General features: G+C 35.7%; 2 protein-coding genes across 4 annotated transcripts; one reads left to right on the top strand and one right to left on the bottom strand.

The window, feature by feature from the left end:
- The first annotated feature begins 1,720 nt into the window (after positions 1-1,720).
- Positions 1,721-4,314, top strand: LOC130737495 (uncharacterized). Of its 2 annotated transcripts, none has more exons than XM_057589280.1 (3): positions 1,721-2,733; positions 2,831-2,925; positions 3,461-4,314. In XM_057589280.1, the coding sequence occupies exons 2-3, from the start codon at positions 2,873-2,875 to the stop codon at positions 4,185-4,187; spliced, it is 780 nt and encodes a 259-aa protein (XP_057445263.1). In that variant the 5' UTR covers positions 1,721-2,733; positions 2,831-2,872; the 3' UTR covers positions 4,188-4,314. The 2 variants fall into 2 exon arrangements, with proteins under 2 accessions (XP_057445263.1, XP_057445264.1); XM_057589281.1 differs by having other exon boundaries at positions 2,803-2,925.
- A 1,045-nt stretch (positions 4,315-5,359) lies between these two features.
- On the bottom strand, positions 5,360-8,170 carry LOC130737493 (uncharacterized). 2 transcript variants are annotated; one of them, XM_057589278.1, is made up of 4 exons: positions 7,991-8,170; positions 7,778-7,863; positions 6,920-7,194; positions 5,360-6,290 (listed from the first exon to the last, which is right to left on the bottom strand). In XM_057589278.1, exons 1-4 carry the CDS (start codon positions 8,018-8,020, stop codon positions 5,485-5,487), a joined length of 1,197 nt encoding a protein of 398 aa, XP_057445261.1. In that variant the 5' UTR covers positions 8,021-8,170; the 3' UTR covers positions 5,360-5,484. The 2 variants fall into 2 exon arrangements, with proteins under 2 accessions (XP_057445261.1, XP_057445262.1); XM_057589279.1 differs by lacking the exon at positions 7,991-8,170 and having other exon boundaries at positions 6,920-7,204.
- Positions 8,171-21,440: the final 13,270 nt, after the last annotated feature.

The raw sequence follows: 21,440 nt of genomic DNA, 5'->3' as shown, positions 1-21,440 counted from the left end.
GACAACACTATGATAGAATTGCTAGGATCTTTCTAATGTCACTGATCTTTCACATTATCATGACCAAGATAGTGACTAGCCTCATAGACGAGTTTTTTCGAGCCCTAAAAGGATGATGCAGAACACTAAGCCGACATCATTCGACTAGGGTGCAGATGGTTAGATGTGATTGGTTATGTACCCAGTTACATCTACCCAGCTTCATCTACCCATATATCTTTGTATTTCTTTTAACTAATTTATTCTCCTCCTTATTAAGGCTATAAAAAGAAAACTCTTGAAGCATATTTCAATTTTGGAATTGAGAGTTTTCTCCGTTTGTCTTTAGGCTTCTAAGCCAGGTAGAAATAGTTTGGACAATGGTAATTGAATGAAAAATATTTTAGAGTAGCTCTATACCATCACTTATAAATACAAATTGGTTTAACTAAAATGTAGGTTAAATTTCTATAATATTTTGAAAATTTCCAGGCTCTTTTAATTCAAATATTAATCCGATCCGTATCATTTTTCTAAAAACAATAAAATTGTTATCCAGCACCAGATTTTGTATTAGCTAGGGAAGCGCCAAAAACTGTTTCATGAAACAACAGCAAATCAACCAGTAGGACGAATCAATGCATTTAGTGAAATATCACCAGAAGAAAACATACATGCACAAAACCCGTGCAATTGAGAACAGAGTAAAAGAATGAGTGTAGAGACAAAAACCGGACTAATTCAGCTTTCAAAAGAACTTAAGCTTATTTTCATGTGATTAGGTCTTGAATTATGTGCATTCTTTCAGCTTGTCAGTGATTAACCCGTTGGACTCAGAACACAAACTGTAGGATAAGATTTTCAAGAATCATTGTCAATGTATCCGGCTAGATAAAATTCTTCACAGCTAATGGAAACTATACCCAAATCACATATCACTTATATCAGCATGGAAAATATTGATGTTCCTACCAACAGGAAGAAATAAATAGAGAGGTATATTTAATATCAACTCGTCATATCAACCACTCAAAACCAATATAAAACAAGCATATTCATTCATGTCAGAGTATGCAAGCTAATATGCGGGTGTATATATATATATTCAATCAAAAGCAGTATGAATAAGCTTATTCATTCATGTCAGAGTATGCAACCTAATATGTGGGTTCATGTGCATAAGCATAGAGGTTTAAAGGAGAGGCTTTAGAGCATTTAGGAGTGTGCTCTCCTTTATATCAGATAGGCAAAGATGAAACAAATCACTAACTATAAATTAGAAAAAATAATTATACCTATACTTTTTTCCCTTAGTTTCCTTAAACGAATATGTTAACTATATAACAAAAAAAACATTTCACTTTCTTTCTTGGTTGGTTTCTATAAAGACCTGATTATTATAAATTGCCCAAAATTGAAAATCCTCCCTTAATTTACATTGGTATAGTAGTTGTTAAATGCTTTAGAATTTAGGTTTGACCAAATATTAGAGAGTTTTTCTACTTTTTATAAACACATATTTGATCAAAGATGTAAAACTTTTCAACACGCTCTCTTACATGGATGACATAATGTAAATAGAGTATAAACTAATACTATTGTGTTAGATCTACTCTAACAAATAAGCTAGATGAGAGTTATTCTACCGTTTATAAGTCGTCCCGGTCAAATCTTTATTTGGACTTGTCAACAAAATGAAGTGAGTACTAGATAGATTTTTTTTTTTGATAAGCAATATGAATTATATTGAAAAGAAGTACAAGGGGTACTTCAATCCCAATACAAGTAAGGAAGAAAGAAGGGAAAAAGACTGAAACGAGAACAATACAAGGCAACCTACTACAACCAAAACTAACCCACCCCATACCCCAATGGAAAAAGGCTTTATAAAAATGGCCTCATTAAAACCTTACTAGGAGAAAACCCCCTTGGGAAAACCTAGTAAGGAAAAAGAGTACCTATTTATAAAGCCGAGAAGAATTTTCCAAGGGAGTTTACAAAGAATCAAAATAACCCCAGCCCAATTACCAATCCCACACCAGCCAAGCAGTAGGAACAAATCCATATATATACCACCAACTACACCAAGCGCTCAAGTACTCTCCACCTGCTGCATAATTCTGGGTAATATATATTCTCCTCCATGTGTGGCAGCAATCCTCTAACACAGAATAATAACAGATATCCCACAATGTTAATTACCAATACAGCACAAAGGCTCATGTGTCCACTCAAAAAGTGAATATTGGAAATTTCTCCTTCTAGCCTTTAGCCAACACCAGGACTTGAATTTTATCTTTTCCAATATCACAGATATCACCGCTTCTTCTTCTCTAAAAATAGCAGCATTCCTACTATTCCATAACACACTCACAGTGGCTAAAGGCTAGATAGATAAAATGAAGTCAACAATAACAAAAAAAAAAAAAAAAAAGACAGCAATTAAAGAAGCAAAATACATAAAGTGACCATTCCACATTTCTACTACCTCGTTTCTCACTCAGTTTCCTTTGCTTCCTTAATTTCTGTCTCTTCTACTTCTCTTTTCGCCATTCCCATTTCCTTCAAAACCCTACTAACCTTTCTCTCCTTAATCCTGTTCTATGAATCTTCTCTTTCTCTTCCTCTCAAGTTTCAAGAATGTTTAGCTGACTCACTCTGTTGCTTCTTTCTTGAATGAACAAGAATTCACCAAAACTTTCATCTCTCATTCCCTTCTCCACATACTCTGCGTATAAATTATCCACTTTTAGGGTACCCACATGAAAATTTTGTGCTCGTTTTTTTTTTTTTTTTTTCTGATATCGTTTTTTTGTTCTCTAGGGTATTGAAACTTGGTCATTTTATGCAGCTTTTTGGGATCGACTTGCAAAGTTGCAATCTCTGGTAAATCATGTCTCAACAAGAAACGGGTTCTGTAGCAGATGTTAAACCCTTCTCCATAAGGTACTGAAAAAATTAACATCAAAGTATATCTGCATTTCAAACTATATAATAAGGTCCTTTTTTCCCTTAAATATTATGCCATTATTTCATGTTGTATATATAGATTGGTCTCTTGGATTGCACTGTCTTGTACTTTTAAGGTTTGAAATGCCTATTTGTTGTAGATTATGTACAATATTTCAAGCACAATTTAAGCTTGTGTTTTTTCTCTGTTCAGCTCTTTGTTTCTCATTTGCTATTGTTTTTAATTCCCTTTTGTGAGTCCTATTAAACTTATCTTTAGGTTTTGGAAAGGATTATTTGTATCAAATATCAATGGTTGATAGACAATGGAAAAAGTTGAGAATAATTTTTTTTTTGAAGATTAATCTTAATTATTGGCATGTAGTGCATGTTTCGATAGACGGTAGATTTTCACGTTGTAAGGAGAATTGATTCTGCGAGAAGCTACTCGTTGTAGCTTTTATGGTAGCAGAATTGATTCTGGAATATTTGAACATGAATCTAAACATGTTAATATTAAGTTTTGTTGCAGACAGTATGTTCTTGCTTCGCGTCGCAGTTGCATCCTTCATAACTGGCCATTTTCTGAGAAGTATTTGCAAATGTGTCTCAACCATGGTGTCAGAGATGTGTTGCCACCATTTGAATCACTCAAAGGGTGTAATTCCAACTTGATGCCTTCTCCAAATGATATTGACAGTATAGGTGAGTTTGGCAAAACTGAAGTGCAACATCATCTTATTCAGCCTCAGCAAAATGTTAAGCATGACTCTGACTTGTTCTCTCACGGAGAAGGAAACAAGGTTACCAACGACTGTAGCCGGCGAGACTACCTTTCATCACATGAAGAGGGTAATCAACCTGAAAAGTTCAATTTATCTCAATCAGCGGCAGCTAGATGTTCAATTCATGTTCATAAAAGTCGTCCATCATTTTCATCTTCTAAGGCAGTAAAAGGTAAATGCAGAAGAAGGGGTAGAGGGAGATGTAAGAAACGCTCCATGGTGGATATTTTAGCCGAATCGCGGCACTGTACTCTAGAGGAGATCTATAGGGGGAACAAGTTATGTTATACTGAAAAAGTGGTGGAAGGATATCAGCAAATGGTGCGTTTTGAAAATATTTCAAGATCTGAGCTAACAGGTGGAAATGAAGATCATGAAGTAGCTAATAATATTGATCATATGACAGGAAGGGGACCACTGCTTCTCAAGTTTAAGCTCAATCGATGCAATGTAAATCAGAATAACATAAATTGATTTCTTTTCAATTACCTGTAATATATTTTATATTCTCTGTAAAATTTTCTTCTGTAATTTAAATGAGGATCTCTTCCTCTCTGTATTTTTTTGCATGCTTTTTTTTAGTCCTCACATCAATATTCAGTAGTAGAAAAATTCTTTACTTGCTACTCAACATCAAATTCTATCTTGATTATATATGAATTAGGTTTTACCAGAGGTCAATTAGAACGATTATGTTACATGATTTAAGAAATAAAAACCTAATTCATATATAATCAGGAGTAAGAAAAAAGGCAAGAAAAATAAAGCTCAGGAAGATATTGCAGTAAAACCAATTATCTATCACCTGTTTGATTCCCTTTTTAATTTTTTTTAATTTAAAACCATTTTTAAAAGCAATTTTGAAAAACCTGTTTTTCATATATGAATATAAGAAAAATAACGGCCTGAGGGATATGTTTTCCAAAGCTAAAAAACCTATGACTTAAAAGCTCAGAAATATAAAACGGTTAGATGTTAAACTGAAAATAACGATGGTTTTTAAGAACAGCTTTTAAAAAACCGTTCACATCAAACTTTTTTTTTCAGTTTAAAAGCCAAAAAATTGATTTACAAAACAGCAATCAAAACTGGAGTTTTGTTGACTACTTTCATTTAACAAATATTAATGGGGTAAATAAGTCATTTTCCATGTTTTGGTCTATAATATATACACTCATGTCTTACACTATTAGTCTTACACCATTCAATAACTTTTTGTAAGTAGACATCGAAGGAGCAACTAGAAGAATCTCAGTGAACTATTTGAAACTCTTCAGTCAAAGGTATAGGTTTCAAGAAGTTGAAGGAAAGCTAGTGTATTAAAAGAAGGCTTACCGTTGGTATTAAACAAGGCTTTACTTTGGGTTTTTTTTTTTTGGTTACAGTAGGAAAATACTTTGGGTTTATTAGCTAGTGTATTTTAATATCCAGCAAAAATACAATATCTTATAGCATAAACGCTTAAACAAGTGTTGAGAGAGATTATGTAAATAGCCTATGACCTACCTATAGGCTGTTATGAGCTTATTTTCATAAATTGCCCAGATTAGCTTACAAATAAGCACTTATCAAATTAGCTTATGAATAAGAGCTTAAGCGATTAATTGTCATAAGTGCTTAATTAAGTTGTTTACCTAGAGACACACTTTGTCGCCTAAAAAGGGACCAAAAACTTATTTATCAGAAAAATAATATCCAATCCAAATCATTACAAATGCAGCTTTCTAAGAGACAAAACAAGAATTAGATTCAGAATTCAATGATGGATTGCCTAGCTCCATCTTCTCCTGTCCTCTTCTTCATCCACGGGAGCATACCATTCCGGTCTCCGCTTAGTGTTGCTTAGCCTGTAGTTCAGGAGAAGTTCCTCATCTTGGATAGCCCTAGTAGCTATTAAAACAAGAGATTTCAGTGTTGGAACATGTGATCCACTATTTCTTGACCCTCCTGATTTGAACCAAAAACTGCCAAATCTCCTCATATTCACTTCTGCATCTCCAAACAATACATTTGGAATGTGAACCCTCATGTTGTCTTCAGTCAATGGGTAATCATAAGGGCAAATCATGACATTTGGTTGCACCCCTTTTGGAGGGTGATTGGCAAAATGAGCCAATGCTAATGGGTTTCTACGCTCAATGAGTTCACTTCTATCTCCTTTGTTTCCTTCCAAAGGCTTACTCAGCATTTTCCAGAACCTTTCTGAGCCTTTCTCAGCTCCTTTCAGATCAGCCTTGATTTCTTGTGTGCTCCTACCATTCCACATTTCGCGCTTGTCACCTCCGGTACCCCACGGTTGGGCATTGATGACGTTCCCATCATATCTTGTAATCAAATAGGGGTTCCGCGCAGCGACATTTGGGTACCCTGGAATATAGCGATAGTAAGCCGGAGAGTAGACCACTCCAGGGTAAAAAGCCACCACAGCACCAACATTCAAGGCACCATCTAAAAAAAGACCCCGGCCGGCATCCTTGTGAGATATTTGAGACGGTTTAACATTAAGCGTGTAGCCGAGTTGATCTTTCAATTTCTGAGAAACTTCAGCTTGGCTCAATGGTCTTGTCTGAGGGGCAGCTGCTCCAAAAGCACATCAATGACAAGTGGCTACAGTGAACAGGCAAAAAGAAGAAAATTTCCCAATAACATGAAATTATAAAGAGATAAATGAATAAAGGAAAATTGTTAATAAAATAGGATATTTTCTATACCCTTGTGGATCTAAAGGAAGAGAAGCAAGACCTAAGCAGCTATTATTAAAAAATATAGTGTTGAAGTAACCTGAGATGACGAATTCATGAATATTTTATAAATATGTGCATTCAATTCATCATCTGGAAAGCACAAAACTGTAATAATTGTATATACTCATATACAAAAGGAAAAAAAAACATTAAAACTATAAATGTCAGCATCACATCCATGGTCTTTTGATTATAGAATCTAGAAGACAATGCCTAACCAGATAAAGAGAGTAAACAAGTAGGTACTACGACCATGGGTTATGTATGGTGCTTACAAGTTAAAACATGAATCAAACCAAGGATGAGGATATTTTGATTAGGAAATATGTCAGTTTTAGTACTTTTCTGGCTGCTAATTCTTATGGCTCTCTCAGTAAATAAACCCCAAATAGAAGTATATATTTATAACAGGAAAAGTTAAATAAAAGATGAAAGGATTGAGAAAGTGAGGAAAAAACTAACCAGAATCATGAGGAGGTGCATCAGTCCTACCCACAGCAAAGCTAAGTCCACTTCGGCGAGGGAAAACGGTTGCTTGCTGAGATAATCCAAGGGGGTCATTCAACGGCTTTTCATTTGGAAGAAGAATCTCATCCATGAATGAGCAGAATGTTCTAATTTGTGAATGAACATTTTCTTGTACTTGCTTCTGCTGATCATCAAAAGAGGCTTTACTGGCCATTTCAATAACTTGTTCGGCAGCTGCCTCATCAGCACTCTTCCCCAATCGGTTGAAGCTGGATAAGTCTTCTCATGAGTAAAACATTTCGTAATGTAAATAAGGAAAAGCATCACACACACACACACATCAAATTCGAAACCAGCGGCATCAAAATAACATAAACTGACAAAAGCATTAAATAAACAACAATTAATCTATAACCATGATTGGATTCACTTTCAAACCTTCCAAATCACTTCTATTCTTTCTATCCCACGAAAGCTACAACAAGTAATTTCTCCTAGAATCACTTCTCCCTTAAATGTGGAAACCTACTTACGGTTTCCCAAAACCACATTATGTAATTCACGGATTTAAAATTGCGGTTGGAAGCCTCAACAATGACCACATAACAGTATTTATCTGCAATTTTTTTTGCAACATCAAGTATCATGACCTAGCCGCTACCATTATGTAAAAGTTTGATGTGATCTTTATTTTTTAGAATTTGGGAGGCCTAACTCAAACTATAAGCTAGCTCTTGAAGGTTGTTCTACCCTCTATAAAGGTTATCTATGTCATATCTCTAGCCAACGTGGGACTTGTAACAATCTTAACATTGTCATCTTAAAGCTCAAAGAACAAAATGACTGACTGACCTTGAATAAAGGAACAAGCGGTTAATGTCAACTTCAAATTGGAGTTGCCTTGGATCCTTAGTAAACTTGGGTCGTTTTGCAAAGGCCTGAAAACAAATTCAGAACATCAATTGTGATCCAACACAACACAACATAAATACGCAACTATTCAATAACGTATATCGCAAAAATGACTGCTTTTCGCGATAAGGATATTATTATATGATACCATACCTGTTGGATTTTCTGGAACAAAGAGGCCATTGATGGGAGAGAGACACAGAGAGAGAGAGAGCGAGAGAGAGCTCACAACTCAGGCAGTCAACTACAGAGTGAATGAACCCACTAACACTCGCTCACGGCTTGTGGGTTTGGGGGCCTGGGCTTGCTCATTTGCAACCGGAGCCCTCTAAGATCCATCATTCACTTACTGCAAGTCTACTACACCCTAAGAGCATCTCCATTGACCAAAAAAAAAAAAAACATCTCCAATTCTAGGTTTTTAGTTCTTAATTTTTAGCACTAATTATATGGTCTCGTACCGCTACATGTACTTAAGCAACTATTTGCAAATTTTGCTATAACCATGAGTTCTTAGTTCTTAATTCTTAACAATATTCATCTTGTCTCACAATACCATTATATTAGTCATATTTTTTATTTTCATCTAATTTTGATTGAAATTTAAATGCTAATTCAATACTTAAATTAAATTAGTTGATGAATGATAGAGAAAAAATTAATTTTTTATGCTAAGAACTCAAAAAGTAAAACTCATTATATAAAACATAGTTCTTATTTTTAAGAACTAAACTCCACGTCAATCTCGTCTAATGGTTAAAAACTCAATTCTTAGTTCTGAGCTCATAAATAAGAACATTGTATTGGAGATGCTTTAACCTAGTAGCTATCTGGTTTCAAAAAATAAAAACATAGTAGCTACCTATATTATATTATTTTATTCATTTTCCTTTTAGATTTTTTTTTAAGCAATTTGTCTTTTAGATTAGCTTCTTCACTAAGATTTATCATTTCAATTTTGCAACCACATGTGGCTTCCACTCATTCTCATTGTTTGTCTGCGTCATTTTCATTCTTCTATAATTGGGTATGTGAAAAAAAAACTCATTGAAATTTTCATCGTTTCTTCCATTCTTGTGTGATGAACAATATTTTATCCACTATTCATAACATTAACTTGCCATTATTTGATGATTTTTTGTGCTTAATTGACTTTGTTTGGCATGATTTTTATTATTTAGTCTAATTAAGTTTATTATTATTTTCAGGCCATATTTGGCATCAAGGGCATTTTGGGAATTGCAAATGAAGATTTTATTTATACTGAAGTGAAAATTGTATTTTAGATTTAATTTTAGGTTTTAATTTCGAGATGTTATATCTTCAGGATTCTATCTTATTATGGTTTGTTATTTTCAGATTTTAATTTTAGGTTTTATCTTTAGGATTTGATTTGATTTTTAGGATACGATTTCAGCCATATTTAAGGATTTGTGCTGAAACAACTTGACATACCTTTTACCTTTTGCTTTTCAATATAATTTGAATTTCAGTCTATTATTAGAATTATGCTAAGGTTTGCTCTTATATTCCATATTTTCTCTATTACTTTCACTACTTTTGTTATTCCGTCCATGGAAGGCTTACTTCCTAGAGTGAATCCCTTTGGAAGTTGTTGGTCAACCTGCAAGTGTGCAGAATCTATCCGGTTTTAATTTATCGAACCATAGAGAATTGGTATGCGAATTCAGTTTAGCCTCGAGTTAACGGTAGGAAAGCGAGTACAATTCAGTTTTAAGGTTGATTGTTTAAGTGCTTGGTTAACAAGCAAATGAAATATACGTGTGTGAAGAATCAATGGCGAGAATGCCTTGGGTTCTTGCTTAACTAATTCAGTTTTAGTCAACCTATTATATCCACAAAACTCTGAGTCTCTCCTTGATGCTCTAGCTTAATAAATTATCTATCGATGTCTCGCATAGACAATCCTCTCAAGCCAAAAGATAGGCACAATTCCTTGACAACTTAAACATTTTCTAAAGGCACTAAGCATGCAATTCAGGCCAACAAACCTCAACTCTTCCTCTATTCCTAGTAGCAAGCATAGAAGGGGTAATCCCACAATAAGTCCCTAATCTATAACAAACTTTCGTTCTATTATAAAAAAACATAAAGCTAGCATGCATGCTTAAATGATAAAGCATAGGAGTGGGATTCAAGGGTTTACTCAAAACAACATGAATAGAAAAGGAATTACAACTAAAACATCCAAGGTCTTACAAAGAACACAAAGCAAAATGGGGTTTAGCCAAACATGGCCATGAAATCCATACAAGAAAAGGAAGGTAAAACCTGGAACATAGGACTTGGAGAAAGCTCCTCAAGCTCTAGAACCAAAACATTTTCTTCTAACTTAATAGAATATGAGAAATTGACAAGAGATCCCAAGAGAAATGACAAAAAATCAATTTATAGGTAAATTAGGCGTGGCAGGGCGCTCAAGCGTGCTCAAAGCACCAATTAAAAAACAACAAACAGATACTTTTTGCACCAATTGGCGCTCAGGCGCTCTACAGGAGCGCTCAGGTGCCAATTCCGCAGATGGAAAACATAAACTTTGGCTCAATTGGCGCTCAGGCGCTCTACAGGGTGCCTGATGTAACGCCCCAATTTCTCAACCGGGGTCCACATTAGTAACCCAACAAATATGGGGACTAACTCAGGTTTTTTTTTTCTTTCCAAAGAGGTGATAATTTCGAAAATCAAAAGGTCCATCATTGAAACGCCCCAATTTCTCAATCGAGGAGTCGCATTAGTAACATATCAAGTCTAAGGACTAATTTGAAGTCCTAAAGAAACATGATATTTTTTTTTTAAAAACAACTAAACAAAGTTGAAAACATAATATAACCTTAAATAAACAACCCGTTCCTGACATATAATAATAATGACTTATAATAACATAAGCAGAGTTCCAAAATAAGTATGCACACTTAAACAGTGGCGAAAACAGAGTTTTAGTAATAGAGTTTTCAGATGATGAAGAAGACTCAAAGCATAAACTACTAAGAGAAAACTAAACAACTTCTTCCATCTCTGGTCCGCCGCTTACTATCCCTCCTCCATCTCAGCATGGCTAAGCATCGCCGGAAGGCTCTTCATCGCCTAATAGCGTTAAGCGCCCAAACAAAAAGGGTTAACTCCATGCAATTACCACATATAAAAGAGAAAACATGTTATTCGAACTTAATCATATAACGTGATAATTAAACTAACAACATATATCAAGTTAAATGACAATCATTGAACAACATAGCATCAAATTAAATATCAATATAATCGAACGTTAGTTTCCTATAATGCGACTACATGCTACTACCAATATGGATCGATCAGTATCGTCTCTCAAGACGGAACAATCATGCGGGACCACACCCACCTCATCACCACTTAGCGTCACTTTGGATAGTACAATCGCGCGGGACCATACCCACCTCATCGCCGCTTAGCGGCACTGTGGACTGGACAATCGCGCGGGACTATCCCCACCTCATTGCCACTTTCCCTATATGCCGAGTCAGTCAACAACAATTTACAAACCAATAATCAATTCAGAGTAACCACATGTTATTCATATTTCGCACGAGCATAGATTAATTCAATTATGCATATTAACTCATCAAATCAACAATTAAGAAACGAACAATGGCCTAAGCATCAACAAACATTCAACATAAGCAAGCATACAACATTGCAAGCATACCAATATCTAAATCAAATGCCAATCAAATTAAACACCTTCATTTCAAACGCAAGCAGTGCGAATAAAGCATACAAGACTCAAGGACGCTCTAAAACTGAGTTACCCTTACCTTCGTGAGTAGAAGTAGTGCATGGAAGTTGCGAACCTAAGACAAGGAAACACAATTGTCAACACAAGCTCCACAAGAAGCAATACGATCTAACAACACTAATCGAAACATAAAAGAAAGCTTTTAAAGCTTCAGAGTTCATATTTAGGCACGAATGGACATTAAGACCTTTGTTCGCTAAAATGCGCATAACTCGAGCTACAGAACTCGGAATGACATGAAACCAAAGCCAAAATTTAGACAATTGAAAGAGTTACGCTATAGCTCAGGCCATACAGACCAAAACATTATTTTTGGACACGGTACAACACCAAACAAATTTTAGCCACTAATAAAATAGGATTTTCTGAACTTTTTCTTCGATCTAGTTTAATTCCTAGGTATTCTTAGGTGATATGTAAGGCAGGGAAACACTCGGAACGATTACGGGAGCTAAAACTAGAATATGGGCTTTTTGGTCTAATAAAATTGCCCGAAAACTCAAATTCGATATTTTTCGAAACAGATTTTGAATAACAATAAACAAAGCCTTTAGTAACAACTAATCTCAAAGGCACTAAGCAAGATCAAGACTTTTTGAATCAAAAAGTAAACTCACAGAGAAGATGAGTTTTTCGACAGTTTTTCAGATCTACGACGACTCGGTGAAAATCCGAACATACCGACAGCAATTATAGCATGTTGGGTTAGTATGGAAGGTAGTTGAAAAGCAAAATCAATGCTATCAGACGTTTTGACATTTAGCTCCAAACTTTGAGCACAGAAAGACATGGAAATACCCAACCAAAAGAAGAAACAGAAGTAAGATCAGGCATCCTTACCTCTGCACCTACGCGTAGCTTCCGAAATCAGGACGATCAGACAAGGAATGAAAAAGCTCTGCTCCACTCTCTCTCTCTCTCTAAGTTTCGGCCACTTTGGCGAAGAATGAGAGAATTTTTCATTTTTCCCCTTTTTATAGGTGAGAATAAATTGCGAAAAATCAAGATTTCGTGGTTCCGGTCGTTTTGGTACTTTCATCTGCTGATAAAAATTGAGTATTCAGCGATAGAATGTCGAAAATCAAATCAAGGTTCATTTAATTTAGGAAAACGCCTCAAAGACAGTGTGGGTCGATTTACGTCGAAAAACTACTTTTTGCAGTCGACGTTGGATGAAGAAACTTCCTTCCACTTTAATATCACAAACGTCGAAAGGAATGAGGCAGCGCGGATGAAAACTTCGTTAGAAGCTCAAAATAGAAAAACTCTTCATTCAGGGTCTTAATTAAAGTCCCCGAGAAGTTAAAGTATAGCTTCGACGGACTTTCGGGAAGCAAAACCTAACAAGCGTACAGTCCAGGGTTTCGTATCGGAATACTGGTCATGGTAAAATTACTTAGAGGTTCTTATTCTCCCTTCAATTCTAAAATTCTCTTAAACATTGCTCTAGGAGCAGGTATAGCCTTTTTTGGACACTCTCGACCTTAGTCGGGTGCGAACATGACTCGTGCTATTAATCAAAATGACTATAGTGTCATCCTTAAACATACTGTGAACTTTCGTCTTCATAACACTAGTCAAAACGTCAAACACAAGTCAAGTTCGTCTCACGCTTACACAGAATCCTATGCGTGAGTTGGAAATTAATTATTTATTTAATTCTAAAATCCTAGGTCTAACAATCATCACCCAAGCAATGACCCGAGAAGTTCCCAGGTAAGCTGGTCGGGCAATATGCCTCATTAAAAGCCCTTCTTGCCTTAGACAGAACAACTCGAGTTCTCACTTGAACTCAAATGAGGTTTTTGATAATATTTTCAAATCATTTCCAAAACAATTCAACTATCCATTAAGTTCAAAAGTTAATTTGAGGAACAATATAAAGAACATCTAGAACATAATAAGGTTTTCAGGGCGACTACTCCTGAAGATCTCAAAGATTATAAACAAGATGACTTAAACCTCTTACATTTCCTTCATCACCTATGAAGCCTAACATCCAATTTATGAACCTTCCCAATCGATAAGGTATATGACCATAGGTATGCCGAACAAAAGACTAATGTATTCCTTCTTATATTCCATGTCGACATCGTAGATCATCTTGAGGAAAATCACTACCTGTATGATAACCATGTGGTTACATGTAACACCCCGATTTCGGTGGCGTCACTTTAGTAACCAAAAAGAAAGTTTAAGCGGAAAAACGTGAATATTTTTTTTTCGTCGATAATATAAACAATACTGAAATAAATAAGATGCAAGTGCGAAAGACAACAGAACTAATATACAATATATATTACAGCCCCCGCTGTAAGTAGCTAGCCTCGTCACGAGTAAACCTCCAGTGACGGGTAATGAGAAAAGTAGCGCCCGTAGGCAAAAGGTACAGACCAAAGTAGAGGTGAAGTGTCCGCAACACAAACCTCAAAAAAACGAGAATAAGTTAGCCCACTCGGCCTGAAACAAGACCTCCTAAGTCCAACCAACTCTCTGTGATTCCCGTAAAGAAACCACACAAAAAGCTATAGGTGGGAAACTACCCTGTCCCCAAAGAAACAAATGATGTTCAGAGCTAAGACTCTACTCCTACACTAATCCCATCTCTAGGAGCTCACACCGGCACTAAGACCTACATGCTAGCATGATCGTCGTCCGAATTCGAAATCCAGAACGACCTAGTCTATGTACATCCTCCGTCCTCCTCTCGCTACCGCGATGCGCTCCTGTTCCAGCTTCTCCCCTAGTTCCTCCCGAAGGGTGAACCATCATGAACTAGCCCGCCAAAGACATCTGACAATGGGCGTTTGTCCGCCAAAGCACACACAGAAGACGCGAGGGTCAACTCCAAAGAATTACGTAAATAATAGCACCGATAGATACAGATAATAGAATAGCCACTTAGGCTTATAGCTAGGGATAACATCCTAGGGTTGCATATTCCATAAAGAACATAAATGGCAGTAATAACAATTATCATGTTACAAATCAGATTAACAAGTAACAATCACACCCAGCAACTAAGTCAGTATGCATGTTGCATGATATGATATGGCGGTTAACCCAGTTAACCAATGCATTCCGGAAACGGATGGACATCAAACGGATCAATCCTAGCACCAGCAACGGTGGGACCATTTCTGCCCGCGTGCCTCTTACACCAAACAAAGGTAGCCATATCAGCAGTAAACCCTAAGGTCTGCCATTTCGGTCTGCTACAAGAGACGTCTACAAACGCTCTTACACGGCATTCCGGGTCTTATGACCATTTTGGAAACCGACGAAGGTCCGGTAATCACGCCGTGTATTAACCTCCTATGTGTGCATGAATGCAATGTGATTAGCCAAACAACGTCTCCGACCTCACTCGACATGTCGCCACGTGTTCTAGTTAAATTAATGTCTCTAAAAGCTTACCCTAAGGTAAAAGTCGATTCTGCGACAAAATACAATAATCATAAACTGAGTGCAACCACTCACGATAACTCTTCGAGTCATCAATGCTTTCACGAAGTCTCACGCTTCAGTGGAGTCTCACACATTCACAAAGTCTCACGCTTCAGTGAAGTTTTATGCTTTCACGGGGTCTCACGCCCCAGTGAATTTACACACTTGCACGAAGTCTCACGCTTCAGTGAAGTTTCCATGCTTTTCACGAGGTCTCACGCCTCAGTGAAGATCCACGCTTTCCACAAGGTCTCACGCCTTAGTGGAGTATCACGCATTCACAAGATCTCACGCCTTAGTGAAGCTTCATGCTGTTCACGAGGTCTCACGCCTCAGTGAAGATCCATGCTTTCCACAAGGTCTCACGCCTCAGTGGAGTATCAACATTCTCGGAAACTATCAATTTCCCGGCTTATCCCTCGGATAGTCCAACAACATAACTGCTCCAACAGCACAAGAGTATCAACATACTCAAAACTTACCATCTCCTCAACACTTGGATCCGACGACACTTCTCGTTTTCCAAAACTAAGATTTTGCATCCAAAGCTTCCTTTCGAGTTTATTATCCTTATTTGAAGATTTAGAGGTTGTTTAATATCTTATGAGTTTTCTTTACAAAATAATATCCTTTTAGTCTTATCGCAAAAACTTATAAGTTCTCGGGATCTCCTAATCCCCAAATGACTCCAGAGAATGTCTCGATCCATAAAACACCATAACAAGGCCCGAATCTCATTCGTCCTATCAAACTTTCTCAAAACTCTCAAAATAAAATCGGCATGACCTGCCCGCTATTCTCACTAATCAGAAACTCAGATTTCATTGCAGAAGCATAATTAATTCATCACAGTCAACAAACATGTCATATATCAATACATCTCAGAATAAACACGTAGCACTTAGCATGTAAAGCATGCACCACACATCCTAGATTACCCACATAGCACATAGCATGTAAGTCAATCTCAAAAACATTCAGTAGATGAATCATCTACATTGTCAGCCGAAGCCTCAGAAAACATTTTTCCAATCAAACACAAACAAGAGCATAAACAGTAAACAATGTCGAAAGCATCGACCCTAAGCATTAACTAGAGATTCAGTGAGTAGCCCTCACCTGAAGATTCTCCAGGATGATCTTCTAACGCTTCTTCACAATCAAAGCCTTGCTCCGCTGGGAATTCCTCAAAATCACCTTTAGAGCAAAACCACAGAAATACTATCAGAATCTATCGGAAACTAAGCTATCAATACATCACTAAGGTTACACGAAGTAGTACATACTCCGAGGTACGATAATCTAGCGCGAAAGGACAAGTTTTCGAAAAAGGAATTTTCCTCCCTCCCCCCTAGAGTGCTCGGCCACTTTGGTTAATTGTAGGGTTCGATTTTTCTTCGATCAAACTTGGTTCCTATGCTATCATTAGCCGTAACTAAGGGTATTCTAAACTCGGAAAAATTATCGGATCGAAAAATGTCGCAGGGGTATTTTGGTCATGATTTTTAACTTAGAATTTCAAAACTGAAATCCCAAAAAGCAAATTTGACAGGGACGTCACCAACGACGTTTATGACAACTAATCCTACTAGCACTAAGCTAAGGCGATAGTTTTCAGCCTAAAGGTTGAAGCTTTACTCCAAAAATGGGTATTTGAGGCTAAAATTGATTCCGGCGGAATTTCGGCGACATAACGGAAAAACTAATCCGGCAGAAGTGATCTTGGGCACGTAAGGAAGATGTTTAGAATCAAAAATGAAATATTCAGGATAGTTTTGCAAAAACCTCAAAACTATCAGCTCAGAAAAGTCTACAGAAAAGCTATGGAAAAAGCGATCAGAGGTAAGGATTAGCGACTATACCTCGAAACCTTGAAGTAGCAACTGACTAAACAACGATCAAGCAAGTAATGAAGAAAATCTCTTCTCCTCCTCTCCTTAGCAAACTCGCGGCCTCCTTGGAAGAAATGGGTAATATTTTTGTGTTTTTCTTCCTTTCTTGGCTATATATAGAGGTTGGCAAAACGCGGTAAAATGAAAGTTTCGCGAATCTGATTTTTCCGGCTTCATTCTCCATGAATTCTAAGATATGTTTTGGCGAAAGAATTCCAAAACTAAAATAAGGTCTCCTTATATTTTTGGCAACTAATGCAAAGTCGGTGTAAAACTATTTTACCCGATAAGTTGCTTTTTGCATCGAATGTCGGAATGGAAAACTTCCTTCTGAAGAAAGATCGAAATCATCAAGAGAAATTGGTGTACGCGTGTAGAATCTTCATTTGAAGCTCTGAATAGAAAAAGTCTTCATTGTCGGGTGATTCTAGGGTTTTGAAATACCAGGGTTTCGGTTTCGGCAAACTTCCGATGATTGGAATCGGACGTTCGTAGATCCTAGAGTTTCGCCTCGAAACGATTGTGATATATGGTAAAAGAGAAGTTCTAACATTTCTCTGAAAATTTTTTGGAATTAACTTCCATCGTGCCTAAAAGTGAAAACTAGCTATATACTAGGGTTTCTGACCTAGGTTTAAGCGTTTAACGATCGGTCTATAACTTAAATCGACTTCGATACAATCCTTTGACTTTTCCTGAACTTTCTCCTTCATAAATTTATTTCATTTGGTAAACTCTAGTTCAGGTTTCCCTTCACGATACATCAACCCTAATCGTGAATAGGATTCTATTTAGTTGGCATAAGTTTAAAAACTTGGGCCCTTACATTACACATGCAATTCATCCGCATAGGATGATGTATATTCTCTCTTCGCTCTTCTCCTCTTTGAACTTCTTCCATCTCCTGGTGGAGTTCAACAATCCTCTCTATAGGTGAACTCTGTCAAATTTGTATAAACCAAGGTATTGATCCATGCCTCAAACACAAAAGCAAATTTCACCGTGCAACGCATGGGTAAAAATACTAAAAAGATTTGGTCTGGGAATGCACACAATTTGCTACTGCTTATCCTTCTAAAGGGTCCTTTAGGCAATTGTTTTTTCCCTTATGGGAATACTTTTTTTTATCGTGTACCTACTCCAGAGATCTCAACGGCAATAAAAAGATTTGGTTTGGGGATACACACCATTTTGTGTGGACGATGGTGTTAAGGAGAATGATATAATGATACTAGACAAACTTCACTTAGACTAATCAATATATATCTCTTACACATTTTATTATTACATGCAACTAAAGTAGTAGCAACAAAATACTAATAAAAAAGTCTGATATATTTCAAAAAATATGTAGGTACTCTGCAATATTGGCTCAAACTTGGATGACTAGGTATAAACACAATGATGTCATACTTTATGATTTATCTTACAAATTTTGATTTATGCTACTATCACATTCTTTTTTTCTAAGATTAATATGTGTGTGAATGCTTTATTGTTGATTCCTTATATCTATGATTCGTGATATTGTCTTCATGTTCATAAAGAATGTGAAACGAGTTCTTGTTGATCTGGATCAAGCTTAATTTAGTTTACTGTGTGAAAACGAACTCGCATAATCACGTTATCTTTTTTTTTTCACCGTAGACTAAATTAGCTATTGTTTACTGAATAATGTTATCTTCACACCTCAAAAAAGAGGTGTGGAGAGGCGGAGGAAGAGAGAGATAGGAAGAAAGGAGAGAGAAAGTAAAAATGTGATAGATGATTTGATTGATAGAGAAAAGAGAAATAGATTGAAATGAAGGTGGAAAAGAAGTGGAGATGTGTGTATATATCATAACTCATTGTTTACTAGCTATCATTAAACCATCCCCTGATATGTTTTGCAGAATTTGATATTTGGTTAAACAATCTTTTTATTAGTTATTCAATTGTACGAGTTTCAATCTATGTAACAAGGGTTTCAATTTAAGTCTTTTTGTCCACTTTGTTTATCATTTCAGACTTTTCTATTTCATTTGTTGTTTAATATATTTTTAATAATCAAAATATTGATTGATGTGTCAAATATAATAGACATATTCCTAATGCGTTCAAAGGTAAAAAAAACACTAGTTAAATTACAAATATTATTAGTACTCATATAGTTGAGTACGAAATCATTCCACGTTACATGCAGTATGATTTCTTAACGACATCTCGTTATTAGTTAGTGATATTAGGTAGTCTACAACAGGCTCCACTCTCCCTATCAAATCAATTTTGCTTTACATTCGACATTGGAGAACTAATTCTCAACCACCCCTTCAAATTCAGGTCAAACAATTTTTAGACAAATTTCTGGTTCTGTTTTCAAATAAATTAATTTGTTGAGTTTTTTTTTTTTTTTTTTTTTTTTTTTTTTTTTTTTTTTTTACATTGGAAAGATAAATTGCTTTATTTAAAGATTGATCCATGAACCTTCCCACCCTAACTCATATATAAGTTCCTTAGCTTTTACAACTTGAGTTTAATTTTTTTTTGATAAAATTTATTTAAATACACACATAATATTAATTTATGAGACCAAGTTAAGAAAACAGGTGCAAATTCTTAAACTTAACTTCTCTGATTTATCAAGCAGTCTCTAACTTAAGTCACACACATACAACTTACAAGTAACACCAAGTCCAGTTAAGAAACCTCCTCGAACATACCCACAACACAACCAAATTTAGATTACCTTTGTGAATGAATGCCAAGTAGTCAGTTTAAGATAGAGAAAAAAGGTTCATTTTTTAAAAAAAAATAAAATTGGAAAGATAAATTGCACACGCAAAGAATCGATCCATGAACCTCTCCCTATCCAACTCATATGCCCCACAGCTCCTACTATTTGAGCTATCCTACAGGGACAAAAACAGTTCATTCACATGATCATTTGAATTTTTAGAGATAAATAACAAATAATGGTTGGGGTTGTCTAAATGACCCATGGTGAAATTTGGGTTAAATAACCCATAGTTTAGGTGGACCAATCACATTAAAGATAAATTGGTTGAATTTTTTATATTTTATTTATTAATTTATTTAGGTTAAATATGTTTTTGTCCCTAACTTATACAAATAAATCTAAAATTGTACCTGAAAAAAATAACAAAAAATTTAGTCCTTGAAATTTTTTATTTAATCTACAATGATCCTTATGTCATAAAGCGTATGTAACAATTTTGGTCCTCCAAAATTTCTTCCATCAAATTTTGTCTTTCTCCCTTCATAACCATTTTCAAACCTAAAAATTCAGATGAAACTCATAAAATTATCCCAATAAAGGAAAAGAAAATATAAGAAACACAACAACTGTGATTTTATATCCTACCCAGGTCGTCCTTGTGATTTCATATGGATTACACCAAGCAATACGTCCTTGTGACTTGCTCTTGAGACTAGAGATATGTTTTCGGTGCCTAGGACCTCGTCTGTGTTGTTCCCATTAATAATTTGCAAGTAAATGAATCAACAAAACATTAAAACCATTTCCCAAATTCATTATTCTATATTTCAATTTTTATAATACAACAACATATATAAAACCAAAACCAAGTGAGCTGAGAATCCCATGGCTAAGTTCTTTGAGTTTTGGGATGAGATATAAATTTTTAGGTTTTGATATAATTATGAAGGGGAAGGACTAAATTTAATGGAAGAAATTTTGGAGGGACCGAAATAGATCTGAAAAATAATTTAAAAGACTAAAACCTTTGCGTTTTTTTTCAGGTACCATTTTAGATTTATTTGTACAAGTTAGGGATCAAAAACATATTTAATCCTAAATAAACTAATAAATAAAATATAAAAAATTCAATCAATTTATCATAAATGTGATTGGTCCACCTAGATAATGAGTTATTTAACCCAAATTTCACCATGGGTTATTTAGACAACCCCATAATGGTTCGTGGGACTTGAAGTGCGTGGAAAGTAAGGAGAGCATAATTAGCTTATAATCAATGATAGTAAGAATTTAAAATCGCCAAGCATAATGAAACTTATGAAATTAAAACTGCAATTTTTTTTTGCTACTTAGGTAATCAGCCATACCCACCACCCTTTATACTCCTTTGAGTCACACCACAAAAAAGGAGTCTGTAATCTTTTCAAGTCTCCCCACGAAATCTAGTTCAATTAGCAACATAGACAGAGTCTTGAAAACATAGACCGGTGTAAGAACAACCCGTATAATATATGTGGGAGGAGGGATGAATGGCCCTTAATGGTGACTAAATCCAAAATTTAGAATAGTCAGAGTATATGAAGAGTGAGATACCTAACGGTTTAAATAAAAAGAATAAACGTTTTCTAGTCCTATTTGACACTCAAACAAATTCTGCACCCACAATTCTAGTTTCACCAAGCAAACATTCCAAAACAGAACACCCAAAACACAAGGTTCAAGTACAAGATTCCAGAAGCAGTTACAGTCACTACA

Source organism: Lotus japonicus, chromosome 2, assembly GCF_012489685.1.
Source record: "Lotus japonicus ecotype B-129 chromosome 2, LjGifu_v1.2".
Classification (NCBI taxonomy): domain Eukaryota; kingdom Viridiplantae; phylum Streptophyta; class Magnoliopsida; order Fabales; family Fabaceae; genus Lotus; species Lotus japonicus.
Note: the sequence above shows the minus strand (reverse complement) of the source record. Positions and strands in the feature narration are given on the sequence as shown.